The sequence below is a fragment of the Poromitra crassiceps genome (assembly GCF_964638095.1).
Source record: "Poromitra crassiceps genome assembly, chromosome: 13".
Taxonomy (NCBI): domain Eukaryota; kingdom Metazoa; phylum Chordata; class Actinopteri; order Beryciformes; family Melamphaidae; genus Poromitra; species Poromitra crassiceps.
Genome location: NC_139644.1, coordinates 3,871,984 through 3,892,969, shown reverse-complemented (window position 1 = coordinate 3,892,969; position 20,986 = coordinate 3,871,984). Strand labels below are relative to the sequence as shown.

At 42.3% G+C, this 20,986-nt stretch overlaps 1 protein-coding gene across 1 annotated transcript in view; it reads right to left on the bottom strand.

Annotated features, from left to right (window-relative positions):
- Positions 1-2,469: 2,469 nt before the first annotated feature.
- gps1 (G protein pathway suppressor 1) overlaps positions 2,470-20,986 on the bottom strand; it is a 35,279-nt gene continuing 16,762 nt past the window's right edge. The window contains exons 8-14 of the mRNA XM_083649131.1: positions 19,604-19,689; positions 18,052-18,146; positions 17,468-17,573; positions 13,969-14,049; positions 11,558-11,695; positions 10,417-10,551; positions 2,470-4,695 (exon numbers count right to left, since the gene is read on the bottom strand). Of these exons, the coding sequence (XP_083505257.1) occupies positions 4,621-4,695; positions 10,417-10,551; positions 11,558-11,695; positions 13,969-14,049; positions 17,468-17,573; positions 18,052-18,146; positions 19,604-19,689 (716 nt within the window). The 3' untranslated portion in view covers positions 2,470-4,620. The remainder of the gene's footprint in view (positions 4,696-10,416; positions 10,552-11,557; positions 11,696-13,968; positions 14,050-17,467; positions 17,574-18,051; positions 18,147-19,603; positions 19,690-20,986) is intronic.

The following is a 20,986-nucleotide window of genomic DNA, read 5'->3' as shown; positions in this document are numbered from 1 at the left end:
TTTGGAAAATGTTGTGGTTCAGGTCCGATGCACACATAATTCTATCTTTGATGTTGTGATTGATTGATTTTATTAGCGTGTCATGCATTCCTTCAACGGTGCCCAAACCTCTTGGGTTTCCAAGACACACAAAAATACAAAATGCAACAATAAACCATCACTACAATGGTACATTCAAGTTAAGACAAGTCGCAATCCAGCATACTGCTCAAACAACAAAACAAATCATTCCATCACATTCTAAACAAAATGTTCTGTCTTTGCTCCATGCCTGACAAATACAATTTGCTGTGGGGAAGTTTTTTTTTTTTAAGCACAACTTTCTCAACAAGTTTCTCATAACCATCCAAATAAAAAAAAGTTACATAAATAGAGGACATTTTACTAAAGAGCACTTCCCTTGCATTATTCTATGCAGCGCAATAGAACAAAAAATTTGTCATTTTCAATTTCACATAGTAAACAGAGTTTCTTCAGGTGTAGCTTTAAACCTAACAGTCTCTATTGCTAAGGGAAGAGTTCCAGAGCGTAACTAAGCACAGAGATCTTTTTCGTCCGTCCAAGTCATACTTCACATAGGGTTCAACACAGTAACTGTCTTTGATGTGACGATAGGTTCTTAGTTTTGGTTTATAACACAAGTCATCAGAGCATTTATCTTTATACAAAATAATCATATTACTCATAGTCTCTGGGGTATCACAGAACCTGTTATGAAAAATAAATTACGAATCGTTCGGATAAAAAAAAGGTTTCAATTAATTTGCCCAGGGATGATTATGGTCGAAGTCCCAATTAAATATCTTTTTAGTGAGTTTGGTCAGTCGAAGCATTTGACCTGTGTGTCGGATGCCTCCACAGGGGGGCTCCAGACTGTTTCAGGGGAGGCTAAGTGAATGGACGTGAAAAAGGAGATCACATAGAATAGCCTAAATGTGTGATTTGGTTAGAGATTTCAGAGATGCAGTTTTGGTGAATATTGTTGTCACACTTTTCCAGTCAGAAACTAATAAATGCCTTCGACATTTTCACTGCAACTTATTTGGTCTAATGTGAACTATATCAAACAGCAATATCAGGCTATCCAGGCTCAATTGCATGTTCCACTATCTTTACTATATATACACATTATATATATATATATATAGTCAAACACTACCAATTATATAGCTCACATCAAATGAATACGCTGTCATTTTGACATTAATGGCTCCTTGGTGGGACAGAGCAATGAGAAGAGCTCTGACTCTCTCTGCTGGCAGCTTTAGGTACTACTGCATAACTTGGCAAATAGAAGACACTTTTATAGCTGAGAATTATTTTTCCTTGAATGGTCATTATGTAAATTGTCATTATACAAATCATTTGTGTCATAATTAACATTCCTCACCTTTTTTCCAGACTTTTCCAACTATATGAGACCAGTAATTCTGCCACAGTTGAGCATATTGTCAGTCTAAATCAGTGGTTCTCAAACTCTTCACATCAAGGACCCTAAACTGACACAAATTAGACCACAGACACGCATTTGATAAGATTTTGTCCCAGGGTCCCATCTGATAAGATCCGATTTTTGCTTTTAGATTTTTTATTACAGAAAGTGTATGAAACCCATGACCAATAGTCAGACATGGTCATTCTGTTACTTATGGATGGAATTATATTATGGTAAAAATAAAGTATTCCCCTTTGTGCTGGGGACCCCCCCCCCCCCCCCCCCCCTCAAGGACCACTGGGGGTCCCCGGACCACACTGAGAACCTTTTTTTTAATTAAAAGGCAAGAAAACGGATGAGAAAAGATGCAAAGCAAAAAGGGGCAACCTTTTGAGGTGGTAAAGCAGGAAGTAAAGCAGGTATAATCGATAACATTAACAAGGGCTCTGGCACTGGAACACAGAATGGAACCAAAATTAGTATTTATTACACCTGCTTTACTTCCTGCTTTTACCACCTCAAAACGGTTGCTGTGAAAATGCCTTCCTGTAGTTAACCGTCTTATGATGCCACGTTTAGTTTGTAAACCTTTGTGTTCTGCAAGATAATCTTCACAAATGAGTATCACTTTTATGACTATTGAAGCGTTTTCTGAAAATCTAGATAAAAAAAACGCACTTATGCTTCAAAAGTCATGAAAGTCGTCATTTGTTAAGATAACCTTGGTGAACACAAAGTTGGCCGTTTCATAAACGTTTGTTAACCACAGACCTTATTTCAGACATTTAATTAAATACAATAGAAAAATCCCATTGACTTTGAGACGAGGGAACTGGAAGTGCTGAAGTGCTGACATCCAGGTCTATTCTGAACTAAAGTAAGGTGAGCTGAGCTCAAGTGGTTACTGGAGCCTCAAATAAAGTCAGCAGGTGGTCCATGACCACCACATTTGAATTTGTTAAATTATAGCAGTCAAAGTTCAGGCATAATGGATCGGTCTACTTTCTGTGTTTACTTACAAACCATCAGTCCAGTCTCTTTTGGAAAGTCTCTTTATTGACGTGTTGAGGCCTCTGCCATGTTGCACTGAAGGAAAGTGCATCTCTCACCAGTACAGCTTTAAAGGCTCAGTTCACTCAAATATGAAAATTCAGTCATTATGTGCTGATGGAAGGATGGGTGACGTTTTTTAGTCCTGGATTTTCACAGCAAAACACTGTTGCAATGTAATGTAATGTTGCAGAAAATGTCCTAAACAATTGAAATGGGCGGTGACCAACTTTCAAATGTAAAAATAAAGAAGACTTGGATTACGGTGAGTACTAGGGAGGCATTTTATGTATATTCTTATCTTTTTTCTGTTTTTACCACCTGGTCACAACCAGAGCCATGTAGATAGAAGAGTCCCGACATCTCCATTCACTCCAATGGACCAGTTTTTTACTCTCAAGAGTTCCAGGAAGTAAGGTCCTGGATTAAGCAGCAATATTGAGTTGCAGCAAAAGAGACAGTTTGTGTTGTATTGTGAAATTGTACATTATCAGCTTTATTTTAGCATGCAAAAGTAGCGCGAGACCAATTCCTGGCTGTTCATTGGCTAATGAGTCTCGCATTTTGGTCCTCCGCTGACACCACTCTCTCTCTAGAGGACACTAGTCACAACAAGACAAGGCTTTTTTGGGTGAGTCAGGCATTCAGTCAGTAACGGATAACGGTGATGATGTCATCAGTGATGATGTCACTGATAACATCATGACGGTTATCCACCGTTAACTCCCACGGGTCCACTAGTGCAGTGATTCCCAAACTGTGGAGGTACTGCAGCTGGGCCGCAAGTGGTCTGCCAACATTTCCGGCAATCAAATGGCTGGTCAGTTTTAAAGCTACAGTGGAGATCCTGTTATCAGAAGAAACTAGAAGACCCAAGGCGTCCATTGAAACCAAGCATCATAATATTGGTAGCTTGTCAGGAAGGGGGCTAAATAATGCTCCAAATGTAGGTTAAATTTTGGCAACAGAAAATTATTTCAAAGGGGTCCCTTGACCTCTTGGTTCAATTGGTTCAATGGGTACCACAAGTCTCCCCTGTACAGATCAGGCAGCATTTTTTCACAGCCTAAATAGCATTAATAGCTTGTGGATTGATTTCGTCTGTTGTTTCTCAACAAATGTGTTCTGCATGCAAATACTTCTGATGAGTAAAGGGGAAGAAAATGTTGGCAATCTGCTTTTGGGTATTTTGCCCGAAATGTTTTTGTATGTGGATGGATTATTAATTTCCCTTATGCCCAAGTTCACATGCTCTGTTATTGAAATAAAAAATATATAATAAAAAAAGCATATAGGGAAATACATCATCTTATTCTGGTGTGTTGATCAGAGGTGTGATTAAAGGGTTGGGTGGGCCATGGGAGATTTTCAGATTTCAAAGTTCTTACGTTTGGGAACCCCTGCGCTAGTGTAATAAATCCTTCCTGGCTGAGGCTATATAAGTGGTGGGAGTATAAGTAGGGAGAAGAGGACAAGGGTGTGTGCTGGATTATAATGTGATTATGAGCCACGCTTAAAATGCAACACAATTTTATTTTATTTTAAATAGTAGGAGGTCCCTGCTCTGTTTCTCTATCAACCAAGGGGTTCTTGGGCTGAAAAAGGTCAAAGACCCCTGGTTTACCCGTTTTTTTTTTTTTTTTTGCTGTGAAACTCATCGGCATGAGGGTGAGTAGATAACGACTGCATTTTCATTTTTGGGTGACTCGGAACACACTTTCATCTGACTCGGAACACACTTTCATCTGACTTGGAACACACTTTCATCTGACTAGGAACACACTTTCATCTGACTCGGAACACACTTTCAACTTGTACAAATCTAACAAGGTGATTTTCCCCTCTTCTATTTGACGACTACAACTGGGATCATTTTCCAAAGTCTTTAAATTGTGTCGTGGCCATTTTTAACCCATTGATACCTGATGCAGCATTTAGTGTGTATCCCTTTATGACGCGGTTCGCGGTCTTAAAGGGATACACACACAAATGAGGCATATACACGCAAATGCTGCATCAGGTATCAATGGGTTAAGCAGAGGAGGAGCTACGTGGACTTGATGGGATGATCCCTCCCCTCCAGTCTGGGGAGGTTATCAGAGGCACCTTGGAGGCCGGGGGGCGGGGCTTCCTCCTCACATGTTGGTGCTCATGCGGGTTTGGCTGTTGGCCGGCGTCAGTTCTCCCTGGCTGCCTTCTCTCGGTGGGGACTGGAGAGGTGACAAAAACAGGGTCCAGGTGTTGAGTTTGTTACTGCATGCTGCACTACTGACCGTTGACTTTCTTGTTTTGCTTTAGATTTGGGTTTAGATAGGACAGTAGGCAGACAGGAAAGGTGGGGGAGAGAGAGAGGGGGGAGGACATGCGGCAAAGGACTTTGGGTCGCATTCGAACCGTGCGAAGGACCGAGCCTCCGTCGCAGGCGTGCTACCAGGTGAACCACCAGGACGCACTGACCTTTGACTTGAACGAACCACTTTCTCATTGGTGCTATGACCTGTCAGTCATTCAATTTTGACCCCCTAGAACCACCCTCAAAACAGCAGCGGGGGCTGAGCGCAGCAATTCAACGTAATATTTGAGACTGGGGGAGAGACTAGCCGTTTAATATCGGCCGTTCCTTCTGTGGAAAAGGCCCTCTCTCACTATAACCTTCCTCACTCACTCTCTCCCCACACCTGAACTCTGCTTCACAAATTACAGGGATGCAAACTCATGGAGTGAAAAAGCTGACAAGATACCAGGGGAGACACAAAATCACTCAGAAATCCTTCACTTATAGGAGAACTTCACCCGAAAACAATGATGATATATTTTGAACATGACTTCACATATATCCGAAAACTGTGAACAGTTTTGCAGACATAAACTTAGTTTGACAATGATTAGGAGTTAGGGGTGTCACGGTACATGTATTCGTCCCGTGAGTTCACGGTACGGGCATCACGGTGAACGTCATGACGAATACGTCAAATCCAGAAGCACCTAAACGCTGTTTGAACGCAATTGAATTGAATTGAATTAAACGCCACAGAAGAAGCGGCTAAACATTAGTAAGTAAAGGTAAAGTCCCACTGATTGTCACACAATGTGTGAAATTTGTTCTCCGCGTTTGACCCATCCCCTGGGGGAGCGGTGAGCAGCAGCGTGCGCCGCGCTCGGGAATCACATGGTGATTTAACCCCCCAATTCCAATGCTGAGTGCCAAGCAGGGAGGCAATGGGTCCCATTTTTATAGTCTTTGGTATGACTCGGCCGGGGATCGAACTCACGACCTCCCAGTCTCAGGGCGGACACTCAGACCACAAGGCCACTGAGCTGGTTACATAACACTGACAAAGCTGTTAACTTGTAAACAAGCAACTTACATCGCGTGGGATGACGAGCAAGATGCGGTCAGGAAGAGGGGATGACTCCTTGTCATGTTCCAATAATCCATTAGATGACCGAACGTAATCATTATGGTAAACAAAACTCGCATCCAATAACGTTAACAGGCTAACAGGCTAGTAACAGGCTTGCTGTCAATCTTAACGTTGTTCTTCTTCTGCCGTTTTATTCTTTTTCTACTGAACATGTAGGTATTTTGACGTTGACTAAAGAAATACTGTCGCCTAGTGGCCGCTTTTAGATAGGATTCCAAATTAGTGCTTACATCAAACACATCAATAGCAAATGCTACATAAAACAAATACAACAGGGGGAGGGGTTGGTGGGAGTATTAGGCTACTCCACACATGCGCTCTGTTTACAAACTTGTGTACAATATTATTGAATCAATGTTCGAAAAAGGAATATTATTTTTGAATGATCTTTTGAATAGTGGGGGTGAAATCATGTTGTATGACGAGTTCACAGTAGTATATGGTAACGCTTGTGACTCCTTTACATATCATCAACTTTTTGCAGCTATACCTCAGACCTGGAAAAGGAAGCTACTATTAAATACAAAACAAATGGTATGCTGCCCTGACGTAAAGGATACAACATGGATAAATTAGAAAAAAATAAATAAGAAAATGTATCAGTTTCATATGTATCTTAATTAAAAAAATATGTGCAGCACCAGTAGCCATTCAGTCAAAATGGGAGAATATGTTGGACATGTGTATCCCATGGGACAAAGCTTTTTCTTGTATTTACACAACTACCTTTGATGTATCCATTAGAATTTTACAATTAAAATTAATCTATAGGTACTTGCCTATGAAAAAGATGCTTAAAAAATGGAGCATCCAACAGTGTGACTTGTGTGGGTTTTGTGAGGAGGAAGAGGAGAGTGATGTGCATTTATTTTGGTATTGTCCGGAAGTTGCATTATTTTGGATTAAAATTGAAGAATGGATTTCTGTTTACAGCACACATTTCTATAGCTGTCCTCTAACTATAATGTTTGGGGATTTAAGGGATGATGAAGATATATATTGTAATTATGATGGGGAAAACATATATATTTAAAGCTACGAAAAGATACCAATTAGATATTGAACGATTTAAAACATTTCTAAAATTTCAGTGGATTCTTGAAAGGGATATTAATAGAAACTAGAATGTCTACATTTCCTACCGAAAATGTAATTGTGCTTGCCGTCCTCGCCATGCACCGCCTGCCTTGCAAGGTCCCTGCCCATGCAGCTCGGGGGACTAAGTAGTTATGGGTGTATTAATTTCAAAGGACTCTTACACCCAAATACTACAGTACTTACAGTTTTAAAGGTGTATTACACCCAAATACTATATAATGTGGAAATTGTCAACGATGCCATTAGCAAAAATGTGCCTGAATTTTTTGGGAAGTATTTTGGCCATATCTCGGGAACGGAAGCAGCTACAGACACGGGACTGGCGGCATTGGAAAGCTCGTCAAATTTTACATCTAGTAGAAGGTGCGTTGAAGTTACGAAATCAACGATGGGGGCGCTGAGCAATGTACCCTTTTTTACATGAAATAGTTACAACATCAGATGCTCATAACTCCTAGGAAAATGCCTTAAATTGCATGAAACTTTGTGCGTGAAGACATCTCCCGACCTATATTCTTTGGTTTAAAATTGGTGAAATTTGGAGAAAAAAGAAAAAAAAAGTTTTTTTGGACGTTGTTTTTTGGCCATATCTCGGGAACGGAAGCAGCTACAGACACGGGACTGACGCCGTTGGAAAGCTCGTCGAATTTTACATCTAGTAGAACGTGCCTTGAAGTTACGAAATCAACGATGGGGGCGCTGAGCAATGTACCCATTTTTTACACAAAGCACCCCTACAGGTCAGTGGCAGCAACTGACCTGTGGGGAAAATGGACTGATAATAGTCCCTGGTCACCAAAGTAATGTTACCCTTTTAGTTTTGTTACAGAGTTGCTGATCGGTTGTCATGTATCCAGTCAGCCAGAGAAGCTGCTTGGGTAGCATGCTAACTAACGCCTAATGCTACCATTAGCTCAATTAGCTTGTTGCAACTAGTCCCAAACATTGATGAACAGTGTGTCCTAACACCAGGGGGACAAGGTGTTTGTTTTGGCTGGCTGAGGTTAGCCTATAAGGCACAGTTGTTGTGGCTAACAGCCTCCATTCACACTAGGCTATTCACACTAGGCTATCTCTTCCATTATGTTTTCAAACCCAGCTGGCTCTATATAATGAACAACCACAAAGTGGTGACACTTACCCATGGGTTCCGTTCATTGTTTTCTGGACATGTTTCCATGCTATAGTAACACAGCAGCTAACAGAACAGACAGGCCTCCCATGCCATACATGAACACAACAGGTTTCCTGCAGGCAGCTGTCAGGGCTGTGAGGGGGCGGGCTCTGGGCGGCCCTGTGCATTTTTTTATTGGTTGGCGACAAGTGACCTAGAAAATCCAAGGAACTCTGATTCACTCTGATTTGCCCTCTCCTGGGGCTCCCACTTGCGCCAGGGAGGGAGAGGAATGACTGTAGTAAGTGATTTCATACTTTTACAGATGGAGGAATGACTGTAGTAAGTCATTTCATACTTTTTTTGTCTACATCATTCTCTCTACCTAACATGCAACACTGCTGCTCAGAGTTGCTCTTAAGCTCTATTTATCTGGTCAAATCTCACCGGATTCCTGTTTCCAGTACACTTTTAGCATTTGGTTTTTAACAGAGAAGAGCTGGAGCTGCTCAAAACATACGGTATGCAAATTAGAGCGAGACCATGAGTGATATACCCACTGTGATACAAGTATAGGTGTGTCTCTTGTCTGTACAATAGCGTGCGTGCGTCAAGTCAAGTGTCAAGTGTCATACAAGAAGGAAGGCTGGCCATAATGACAATGAATCCGCACTTCCTGCCGCCCTTCAAAATAAAACAATTTAGAAGGGACAGGCACTGAATGCTGCTATAGCGCCCCCTAAAGGCTAAATGACAAAATATTTCTCCTATAGGCTCAGAGTACATCCGTCCACACCTGTACCAAGTTTGGTTAGCATCGGACGATTTTTGTGAAATAGGCCCCACCCACAGAAGATTGGAAGTGGATTATATCGCAACGGTGCGTTTTTTTCAAAAACTTCCAAATCAGTGTTGTGCAGGACAGTCCCCACATGATGTGTGATTTGGTTTGGTGAAGATTGGACAAAGTTTCAAGGAGAAATGGCAAAAAAACGGTTTTGGACAAAATGCAAAATGGCGGAAAATCTAGTCAGACGGAAATGGGCGTGGCCTAGTTGAGTAGATGCGGGAGGACCCAAGGAATCCAGGGAAAAAATAATTTTGATGATAGACCCTACGGGTCAAAAGTTATGGACCAAAAGGTAAGGAGGGCTGTTATAGCGCCACCATCTGGTCAATTGGTGTAATTTTTTCGGGTATAGTAAAAGACCCCTCAGTGCACCTCCCTACCAAGTTTCGTAGCTCTAGCTGTTATGGTTTCTGAATGACAGCTAATTTACTGCAAGATTTTGCAAGATTTTTCCAAACCCCATGCAAGTCAATGGGGAAAAAAATGGCGCTTAATGGCGAATTGCGGCCAAACCGCTTTCACAAACCCTTAGAAAAGTCATAGCACACCTGTCCTCAATAAGCCGGTCATTTTGAGGTCTGGCATGTCTATGTGGCGCAAAAATTGGGGGAGTTATTAGTCGTAGAACTTTTTGGCAGATAGAATAATAATAAGTATGTGGGATTTCAAGATTGTGCCTTGCTTGTCAGCAAGCACAATAATAAAAAACAGAATTTAATTTATGAACGTGGGTGGGAAACTTTGAGTCGGGGTGAAGGGTTGGAGCTAAATGGACATAGGCTGAGGAAATGTTTTTGTATTTTTTTGTTTTGTTTTTTGTTTTTGTTTTTGGATTTAAATTTTTGTTTACTTTAATGTATCCTTTTCTGCTGTATAAACAGTAACTATTTTCTTGGTATGTATGTATGTATGTTTTTGTCTTTTTCCCTTTCATGTGTCTGAGCTGTTTGTTTTGTTCATATGTTGTTTGAAAATGAAAAATGTATAAAAAACAAAACAAAAAAAACTTGTGTACAAGATTTAAAGTGGGGGGAAATGCCTTTGCCCTGTCAAACAGCTGGAATACAGACATCTGAGAGGGAGGCGCACCCCACTTTGAAAATCGCTGCTCTAGAGTAAAACCTTTTTGTGTGGATTGCCTCGATCTTATTAAATAGTGGACATTTATTAATTCCCACTTATTAGACACTATTTCTGATGGTAAAATTAGCGTAAAAAGCGAAAAACAGAATTTGGGATTTGTTGCTTTTTTCCCCGTTGTATCGTATTCGTACCGAACCGTGACCCCGAAACCGAGGTACGTACCGAACCGTGACTTTTGTGTACCGTGACACCCCTATTAGGCGTTGATTTGAAATAAGGTGTGGACCAGTGATGTCATTTGTGCATGAATGACATCACTGGTCCACACCTTCTAGCATTGTTAGATTTTGTCTCAGTCTACCTTGACGTGGATCTGGTTGCGCAGCACGGCGGCTCGGAGGATCATGGCTTTGGCTCGTCTCTGGAACTCCCTCCCCATGTGGATAGACTTCTCAAAGGTGGTGCTCCTCTGGTCCACGTCCCGCGCATACAGGATCTAACAACGGCACCCACAGCACAGCACGTCAGACACACACAGCACCCACAGCACAGCAGAGCATGTCAGACAAAACCACTCTGACCCTATTTGCTTTTTCCATTTCATGGTTTTTCCAACTCAGGTTTCCCACACATTTTCATGGATGAAATTTCAAAACTTTTCAAGGATCCATAATATAATTTCCAGTGTAATGTGAGGCGGTGACTCTGGACACTGGACATATAGGACACACTTCTTTATAGTCCCTGCATCATATTACATGGAAGCTATTGAAATAAAACCCTGAATTTTCCATAAAAATACAAATAATATAAAATACAAGAACCACTAAAATCGACACATATTAGAGGTATGTTATGTCAACAGTAGGGGTGCACCGATCGATCGGCAAGCAATCTGTATCGGCCGATTTTGACCTCAAATATGCGATCGGCTGATTGGCGATATTTCGGCTGATTGCCGATATTTTTTTATATAAATTTTTTTACATTATTATTATTATTTTTTTTTTAATAAAAAAAAAGCCCTATCACTAATCAGGCTTTCCAACGATATAAAATACAATGCCAATTGGTATTATTAAAGGGGAGAAATAATCAACCTAAAATAACATTTCCAAACTTTCTTTGAGGAGTTTATATATCGGTGATCGGTAATCGTGATCAGTCGATGATCGGTTGGGCAGATATTTCCCATAGGCGATCGGTGGCAAAAAACGTGATGGGTGCACCCCTAGTCAACAGCTACAGAAAATAAATTTGCTGTTATGTTAGATTACATGGAAGTTATCCATGGAAGATTACTGTAACAATGAATTTCATTACACACAAACAACAACATTTCACGACTTTTCAAAAAACTTTCAGGGATTTTCCCAACTCCATGACGTTTCCAGGCCTGGAAAAAGATTTTGAAATGCCATGACTTTTCCAGGTTTTCCATGACCACGGAAACTCTGTGAAGTGTGTGTGTGTGTGTGTGTGTGTGTGTCCTTGCGGGTCACCTTGCTGTGGGAGTCGATGCGTGCGTTGATGAGACCCTCCAGTATGAGCTGAGTGAGCTCGTCTTCCAGAGCTGCGACCGTGGTGTTGAACGCCTGAGCCATGTTAGTCATGTCCGCCGACACGTATGGGCTGAAATACTGAACACATGCACAGACCTCCTGTTTTACATACAAGCTGTGAAGCTGTGACACTGAAAATCATGATCGATCCAACACAGAGAAGGTGCAGTCGATAGTAGGGCTGGGCTATAAATCAATAGCAATACTGTATATATTGGCAATAGACACTTCATCAATACAATATGAAGATAGTTCAATATATATCCATATGTCCCTTGATAATGGAGCGTGCTATGAGTCACACAAACAGACAAATCCTCAAGTTCCCACGTGAACATATTTATTACACAGCTGCAACATTCAATTGGTTTTTAATTGTTGTGTTAACTTTAAAATGATTACCTGCGTGCCTTGATAAATAAGGTAAAATTCAACCTTTTTCCCCACATTCTTTATTAAAAATAAGTTATTAAAATGGTCAATAATTATAGATGTCGACTGATATGAAATATTTTATACAGATAATTTAAAGGATGGCTTTACCGGTAATCAACCCACTTTGTATCATATATACTCTGGGTAATATAAGCACATGGGCGGTGTTTTACCTTCTCTCTCTGTTTACCTCTGCAGAATGAAATGTTCAACACCTCACTGCCTCATCTGCTGCACATATTGTGCACATTCTTGTAAAATATTTATTTGATAGTAACACCAAAGTAAAACCAGAAATCCCAATATCGCAGGTGGTGTTACTCCATGGTTTGTGTTTTGTGGATTCACTTGTGTTGTTCAGTCAGTGTTCAGTCAGCCCTCATCCAGGCAAGAAGCCTGGAGAGAGGAGAGATTTCCCTTCTCTATTCTGTCCAATAAACGAGTGACTGTTTTGATCATGTGACATTGTTCAGAAGGTTTGGTGCTTGTGACAAATTGTTGTGTGAAAGTGAACCAGACCAAATGAAAATTGAACTTCACCCCCCTGAATCACACAGTGATTGACAGCACAGTCCACCAGCTTATATGTGACAGCACAGAGTCCACCAGCTTATATGTGACAGCACAGTCCACCAGCTTATATGTGACAGCACAGAGTCCACCAGCTTATATGTGACAGCACAGAGTCCACCAGCTTATATGTGAAAGAGAGCTAACACTTCAAAAGTCATAAAAGTGGTCCTTGTTTGTGAAGATGATCTTGCTGAACACAAACCACACCTTATTTCATGCATTTAACACAAATTCCCATACAAAAATCCCATTGCCTTTTACACCTACAAACCAGGAAGTGCAGGGACTTCTGGGTAAGCCTACAAAAACACCTCATCCCTGCGGTACTCTATATATATTGCCCAGTACAGGGTTCTGACTGACCTGTATGAGGGCTCTGTTCCTGATCTGTGTGTACAGGGTTCTGACTCACCTGTATGAGGGCTCTGTTCCTGATCTGTGTGTACAGGGTTCTGACTGACCTGTATGAGGGCTCTGTTCCTGATCTGTGTGTACAGGGTTCTGACTCACCTGTATGAGGGCTCTGTTCCTGATCTGTGTGCACAGGGTTCTGACTCACCTGTATGAGGGCTCTGTTCCTGATCTGTGTGCACAGGGTTCTGACTCACCTGTATGAGGACTCTGTTCCTGATCTGTGTGTACAGGGTTCTGACTGACCTGTATGAGGGCTCTGTTCCTGATCTGTGTGTACAGGGTTCTGACTCACCTGTATGAGGGCTCTGTTCCTGATCTGTGTGCACAGGGTTCTGACTCACCTGTATGAGGGCTCTGTTCCTGATCTGTGTGTACAGGGTTCTGACTCACCTGTATGAGGGCTCTGTTCCTGATCTGTGTGCACAGGGTTCTGACTCACCTGTATGAGGGCTCTGTTCCTGATCTGTGTGTACAGGGTTCTGACTCACCTGTATGAGGACTCTGTTCCTGATCTGTGTGTACAGGGTTCTGACTCACCTGTATGAGGGCTCTGTTCCTGATCTGTGTGTACAGGGTTCTGACTCACCTGTATGATGGCTCTGTTCCTGATCTGTGTGTACAGGGTTCTGACTCACCTGTATGAGGACTCTGTTCCTGATCTGTGTGTACAGGGTTCTGACTCACCTGTATGAGGGCTCTGTTCCTGATCTGTGTGTACAGGGTTCTGACTCACCTGTATGAGGGCTCTGTTCCTGATCTGTGTGTACAGGGTTCTGACTGACCTGTATGAGGGCTCTGTTCCTGATCTGTGTGTACAGGGTTCTGACTGACCTGTATGAGGGCTCTGTTCCTGATCTGTGTGTACAGGGTTCTGACTGACCTGTATGAGGGCTCTGTTCCTGATCTGTGTGCACAGGGTTCTGACTCACCTGTATGAGGGCTCTGTTCCTGATCTGTGTGTACAGGGTTCTGACGTGGGAGGCCAGGTACATGTCCAACAGCAGGTTGTCCTGGAGGAGAGAGAGGCCACAATCACCATGTTTAAAAAGAGGTAGAGTCCGCACAGTCGCACGCTGCTGCAGACTCCTCCCACTAGATTTATTGTATGAAGTTTCAGTCAAATAATAAATAAATCAATAATAATAGGAGGTCGGCTACAGAAAAGGTCTAATGTCAAATGACTCATTAAGGCCCCTGACAACTGTGTCTAAAGTTGATATCCAAAATGCTTCTCTCCTGATTAGGGATGCAGACGACTAGTCGGTTAAACGTTTAAACGCCCACTCCCTCACTAGTCGGCATGAGAAATACTAGTCGGTTAAATGTTTAAACACCCACTCCCTCACTAGTCGGCATGAGAAATACTAGTCGGTTAAATGTTTAAACACCCACTCCCTCACTAGTCCGCATGAGAAATACTAGTCGGTTAAATGTTTAAACACCCACTCCCTCACTAGTCCGCATGAGAAATACTAGTCGGTTAAAGGTTTAAACGCCCACTCCCTCACTAGTCAGCATGAGAAATAGTAGTCGGTTAAACGTTTAAACGCCCACTCCCTCACTAGTCAGCATGAGAAATACTAGTCGGTTAAACGTTTAAACGCCCACTCCCTCACTAGTCAGCATGAGAAATACTAGTCGGTTAAACGTTTAAACGCCCACTCCCTCACTAGTCAGCATGAGAAATACTAGTCGGTTAAACGTTTAAACACCCACTCCCTCACTAGTCCGCATGAGAAATACTAGTCGGGTAAATGTTTAAACACCCACTCCCTCACTAGTCAGCATGAGAAATACTAGTCGGTTAAACGTTTAAACGCCCACTCCCTCACTAGTCCGCATGAGAAATACTAGTCGGTTAAATGTTTAAACACCCACTCCCTCACTAGTCAGCATGAGAAATACTAGTCGGTTACCGGTAAACGTTTAAACACCCACTCCCTCACTAGTCCGCATGAGAAATACTAGTCGGTTAAATGTTTAAACACCCACTCCCTCACTAGTCAGCATGAGAAATACTAGTCGGTTAAACGTTTAAACGCCCACTCCCTCACTAGTCCGCATGAGAAATACTAGTCGGTTAAATGTTTAAACACCCACTCCCTCACTAGTCAGCATGAGAAATACTAGTCGGTTAAACGTTTAAACGCCCACTCCCTCACTAGTCCGCATGAGAAATACTAGTCGGTTAAACGTTTAAACGCCCACTCCCTCACTAGTCCGCATGAGAAATACTAGTCGGTTAAACGTTTAAACGCCCACTCCCTCACTAGTCCGCATGAGAAATACTAGTCGGTTAAATGTTTAAACACCCACTCCCTCACTAGTCAGCATGAGAAATACTAGTCGGTTAAACGTTTAAACGCCCACTCCCTCACTAGTCCGCATGAGAAATACTAGTCGGTTAAATGTTTAAACACCCACTCCCTCACTAGTCGGCATGAGAAATACTAGTCGGTTAAACGTTTAAACGCCCACTCCCTCACTAGTCCGCATGAGAAATACTAGTCGGTTAAATGTTTAAACACCCACTCCCTCACTAGTCAGCATGAGAAATACTAGTCGGTTAAACGTTTAAACGCCCACTCCCTCACTAGTCCGCATGAGAAATACTAGTCGGTTAAATGTTTAAACACCCACTCCCTCACTAGTCCGCATGAGAAATACTAGTCGGTTAAACGTTTAAACGCCCACTCCCTCACTAGTCCGCATGAGAAATACTAGTCGGTTAAACGTTTAAACGCCCACTCCCTCACTAGTCCGCATGAGAAATACTAGTCAGTTAAATGTTTAAACACCCACTCCCTCACTAGTCAGCATGAGAAATACTAGTCGGTTACCGGTAAACGTTTAAACACCCACTCCCTCACTAGTCCGCATGAGAAATACTAGTCGGTTAAATGTTTAAACACCCACTCCCTCACTAGTCAGCATGAGAAATACTAGTCGGTTAAACGTTTAAACGCCCACTCCCTCACTAGTCCGCATGAGAAATACTAGTCGGTTAAATGTTTAAACACCCACTCCCTCACTAGTCAGCATGAGAAATACTAGTCGGTTAAACGTTTAAACGCCCACTCCCTCACTAGTCCGCATGAGAAATACTAGTCGGTTAAACGTTTAAACGCCCACTCCCTCACTAGTCGGTTAAACGTTTAAACGCCCACTCCCTCACTAGTCCGCATGAGAAATACTAGTCGGTTAAATGTTTAAACACCCACTCCCTCACTAGTCAGCATGAGAAATACTAGTCGGTTAAACGTTTAAACGCCCACTCCCTCACTAGTCCGCATGAGAAATACTAGTCGGTTAAATGTTTAAACACCCACTCCCTCACTAGTCCGCATGAGAAATACTAGTCGGTTAAACGTTTAAACGCCCACTCCCTCACTAGTCCGCATGAGAAATACTAGTCGGTTAAACGTTTAAACGCCCACTCCCTCACTAGTCCGCATGAGAAATACTAGTCAGTTAAATGTTTAAACACCCACTCCCTCACTAGTCGGCATGATAAATACTAGTCGGTTAAACGTTTAAACGCCCACTCCCTCACTAGTCGGCATGAGAAATACTAGTCGGTTAAATGTTTAAACACCCACTCCCCTCACTAGTCGGCATGAGAAATACTAGTCGGTTAAATGTTTAAACACCCACTCCCTCACTAGTCGGCATGAGAAATACTAGTCGGTTAAACGTTTAAACGCCCACTCCCTCACTAGTCGGCATGAGAAATACTAGTCGGTTAAATGTTTAAACACCCACTCCCCTCACTAGTCCGCATGAGAAATACTAGTCGGTTAAACGTTTAAACGCCCACCCAGACTCACTTGTCTTTTTTTACAATACAAAAGAGGTGTGCATTGATCCAGTGCGGGCTCTTTTTAATGCATGCTGGAAAAAAGCACAACGTTTAACTCATTGAGTGCCAAGGACGTCGATCGACGTCAAATGCGTTTTTTGACGGTGGGACGTGGATCAAAGCCTCAGGCATCTCCTGTACCAACTATAGGTCTCTCTCTCCCTCTCTTAATGCACACTATATGTCTCTCTCTCCCTCTCTTAATGCACACTACAGGTCTCTCTCTCCCTCTCTTAATGCACACTACAGGTCTCTCTCTCCCTCTCTTAATGCACACTATAGGTCTCTCTCTCCCTCTCTTAATGCACACTATAGGTCTCTCTCTCCCTCTCTTAATGCACACTATAGGTCTCTCTCTCCCTGCCAAATCATATAGCTTCCTCACGGCCTCGGACCGGCACTGGTCCGGGGCCCAGTGGTTTACAGCACATACTGGAATTCTGAATATTGTCATTTTCAGAATAATAGTGGAATATTAGTGTGCATGCAAATGTACTCACTGATAATTATACTAACACAACTGCACTGTGTACATTCTTTCAGATTGACACAAAGCCCTCTGCTCTTACCTTGATGTCGTCCAGCAGTTTGAGACAGGAGGCGTACTTAGACTCGTAAAACTTGAAGATGATGTCACGGATCTGAGGCTCCAACTCTAAAAACAGCTTAAAGGAGCTGAAGGCCGAAAGGCAAGGCAGAAAAAAATTATTTCTGGTGTTCCTAACGACTCCCAGACGTACTGCACTTATGCTGCGTTCAAGAAAAGTCGGAACATGGAAGTTTCAACTTGAGATTTCCGACGTACGACATCATTGCGTTCGCGCTGTTTTTAACAGTTAAACATACATAGCTAGCTAATTTCATTGGTAAAGAATCTGCTGAATTCAACATATTGCTATGATCAGAGCTCTAAAACACATATTGCATAATTACAAATCGAATTAGGTCAACAAACCCTTTGATGACATGACGTAAACTCAGACAAACAGGAGCACCGAAATGATACCCGAATTTCCTACATGTAAATCCGACCTCGACAACCTTTCAATTAATTTTTCACAAATCGCAGCTTGTTTTTTCCAGAGTTCCGAGGTGTCTTGAACGCATCACTCTCTCACACTCGAGGTGTCTTGAACGCATCACTCTCTCCTACCTGCTGGAGATGACGTTGCGTTGGAGCTCCTGTCGGTCAAATGTGGCCAGTGCACACAAGCCGCCGTACACCGCTACATTACTGGGAGACAGGAGCTGGAGAGCACGCACACACACACACACACACACACACACACACATTAAATATAGCTTATGTGGAACAAATTGAAATACTTCTATTGCACAAGTTTTTTTTTTTTTATTATATAAATGTTTGTATTTTTATAACGAGATGCATTTCAGTCTTGTAGCGGATTGTGACCCAGCCAGCCCTATGTTCACTGTTAGTGTTTAATGCTTAAATACACTACAGAGCCATGCTGTACCAATTTGTGACACTAGGTGGAGCACTAGTACTGCCTGTTCAAAATGAATGCCACAGGTTCCAAATAAATGAAAAGAAATCTAGCCTTATGCATTTGAGATGTTTTTGTTGCTTTTTTCACCGTTGTGCCGAATTCATACCAAACCGCGACCCCGAAACCGAGGTGCGTACCGAACTGTGACTTGTGTACCGTGACACCCCTAGTGCAGAGGGGCACTTTCAGATTCCGCTGTTATATTCTGATGAAGAGTGATTGGCTGCGCTGTTATAGTCTGATGAAGAGTAGTCTCGGTTTCCAGACGTTTGGTGAGCGGCGCCAACAGCGCCACCTAACCACCAAACGTCTGGGAATTTACTGTTCCAAATCTGGTTCAGAGCCCGGCGAGAACGGCCGGCAGCAGACACGCCTACATATATTATTAGAATTTTATTTGGTAGCGGCAATGCAATGTTTCATAGTTCCAATATAGAGCAAGACACTGATGTGCTGCAAAGAGAGTTTATACCTGTTGTTTATTTTACAATAATTTTTCCTACCCGGAAGTGGCCCGCTTGCTACTGTGAAGCACTGTGAAGTCATCAGCCAGCAGGCTCTGTAACGTAGCCTCGGGAGTCGGGCTTATCGCTGGGGGAAAGACCTCTAACCGCCGGGGCCGGATGAAACACGTCCTATTAACAGGTTATGTTTGTTCCTAAGTGATTAATATGTTTCTCCACAAACGCGACAGCACCGGTTCTGCATGAGCGTCACTGCTCCCAGAAAGCAGGCCCGCCCACAACACTCATGATTGGTTCTCCGATGCAAGGCTTCCAACAGCACCACCTAACGTTATGCAAAGATTTAAATAGTAATATTCTCAGTCTTACAGTAGTGAAACGGATTAAGACTGAGAGCTGAGTCTAGATGAAGAGTGATTGGCTGTGTTGTTATAGTCTGATGAGTGATTGGCTGTGTTGTTTTAGTCTGATGAAGAGTGATTGGCTGTGTTGTTGTAGTCTGATGAAGAGTGATTGGCTGTGTTGTTGTAGTCTGATGAAAAGTGATTGGCTGTGTTGTTGTAGTCTGATGAAGAGTGATTGGCTGTGTTGTTATAGTCTGATGAAGAGTGATTGGCTGTGTTGTTATAGTCTGAAGAGTGATTGGCTGTGTTGTTATAGTCTGATGAAGAGTGATTGGCTGTGTTGTTATAGTCTGATGAAGAGTGATTGGCAGTGTAAACTCACTCACCTCTGGACAGTCACAGTGGTCAAAGGAAGCCAGCAGAAAGCACTTGGCAGCAGCTTTGTACTTTCGAGAGGCCAACTCTGCCAAGCCTGGAGCAACACACACATCACATGAGTTAGATTCACATGAACCAAGCCTGGAGCAACACACACATCACATGAGTTAGATTCATATGAACCAAGCCTGGAGCAACACACACATCACATGAGTTGATTCACATGAACCAAGCCTGGAGCAACACACACATCACATGAGTTAGATTCATCTGAACCAAGCCTGGAGCAACACACACATCACATGAGTTAGATTCACATGAACCAAGCCTGGAGCAACACACACATCACATGAGTTAGATTCATCTGAACCAAGCCTGGAGCAACACACACATCACATGAGTTAGATTCACATGAACTACTATGGAGCAGAAAGGAATGCTGTTGGGAAGATGCACACGAAGGTGAGAAGACAGCGAACTACATGTGTTTCAGTACGTTTCATTGAATCCATACAGGTTTGCTGATCCTGATGCTGTAAAACCCCTCCACTGTCCAGCATGAGGCATTTGAACAAAGTCTTTCCTAAGTCCCGCCCCTATTCACTCTGCTCCTATAGAGAGCCCCAGGGATGACGTATTTTTGTAGTCGGAACTAGGGATGGGCATTTCTAGCAAAAACACTATTCGAAATTCGCTGGCCAAAGTCGACTTTTAATCGAAATTCGAAAATAAAAATAAAAATGTAAAAAAAATTAAAAATGTTTTTTTTTTTTTTTTTTGTGAGTGAAATGTTGCATTGTCTCCCCTGATTCTAAGTCTAAGGCTTTATTAATTAATAGAAAAAGCTTCTGCTGTGGATTTTTAGCTCAAACAAGCATTGCACCACTGAAGTAAAGAACATGTTACATGACAATGACATTTTCGAAAATAAAAAACAGTTTTGACAATCATGAGTGGTTCATTAAATATTTAGTAGGCTCAGGTCTGAGTGCCAAAGGGGTGCCAAAGTCACCCCCTCTCCCTCTTCATGGGATTTCATCCGCCATTCATTTTTCCATAAACCTTGCTTAAATCATTGAGTGCCAGCCACTTTTGGAAGACGGATGCTCCCAGTGCCAGCCCTTTCAGAGCGTTTTCAGTGATTTCTCGAGGCCCACAGAATATTGTGTGATATTACTATGTAAACACCGAACACGCCCAAAGAACGATGAGACTCTATTGTATCATCAGCAAAAAAAAGTTTATTGATATCATTTTCCGTTCTTTAGTTATCAGCCGGAGAAGATAGGTTGTTTTCAGCAAAAACAGACGTTTCAAATTAGAAGCTGAGATATTCAGCCTTTTGTGAAATGAAGCATTTCAAGCACATCACTGACTCTGAAGCTAATATT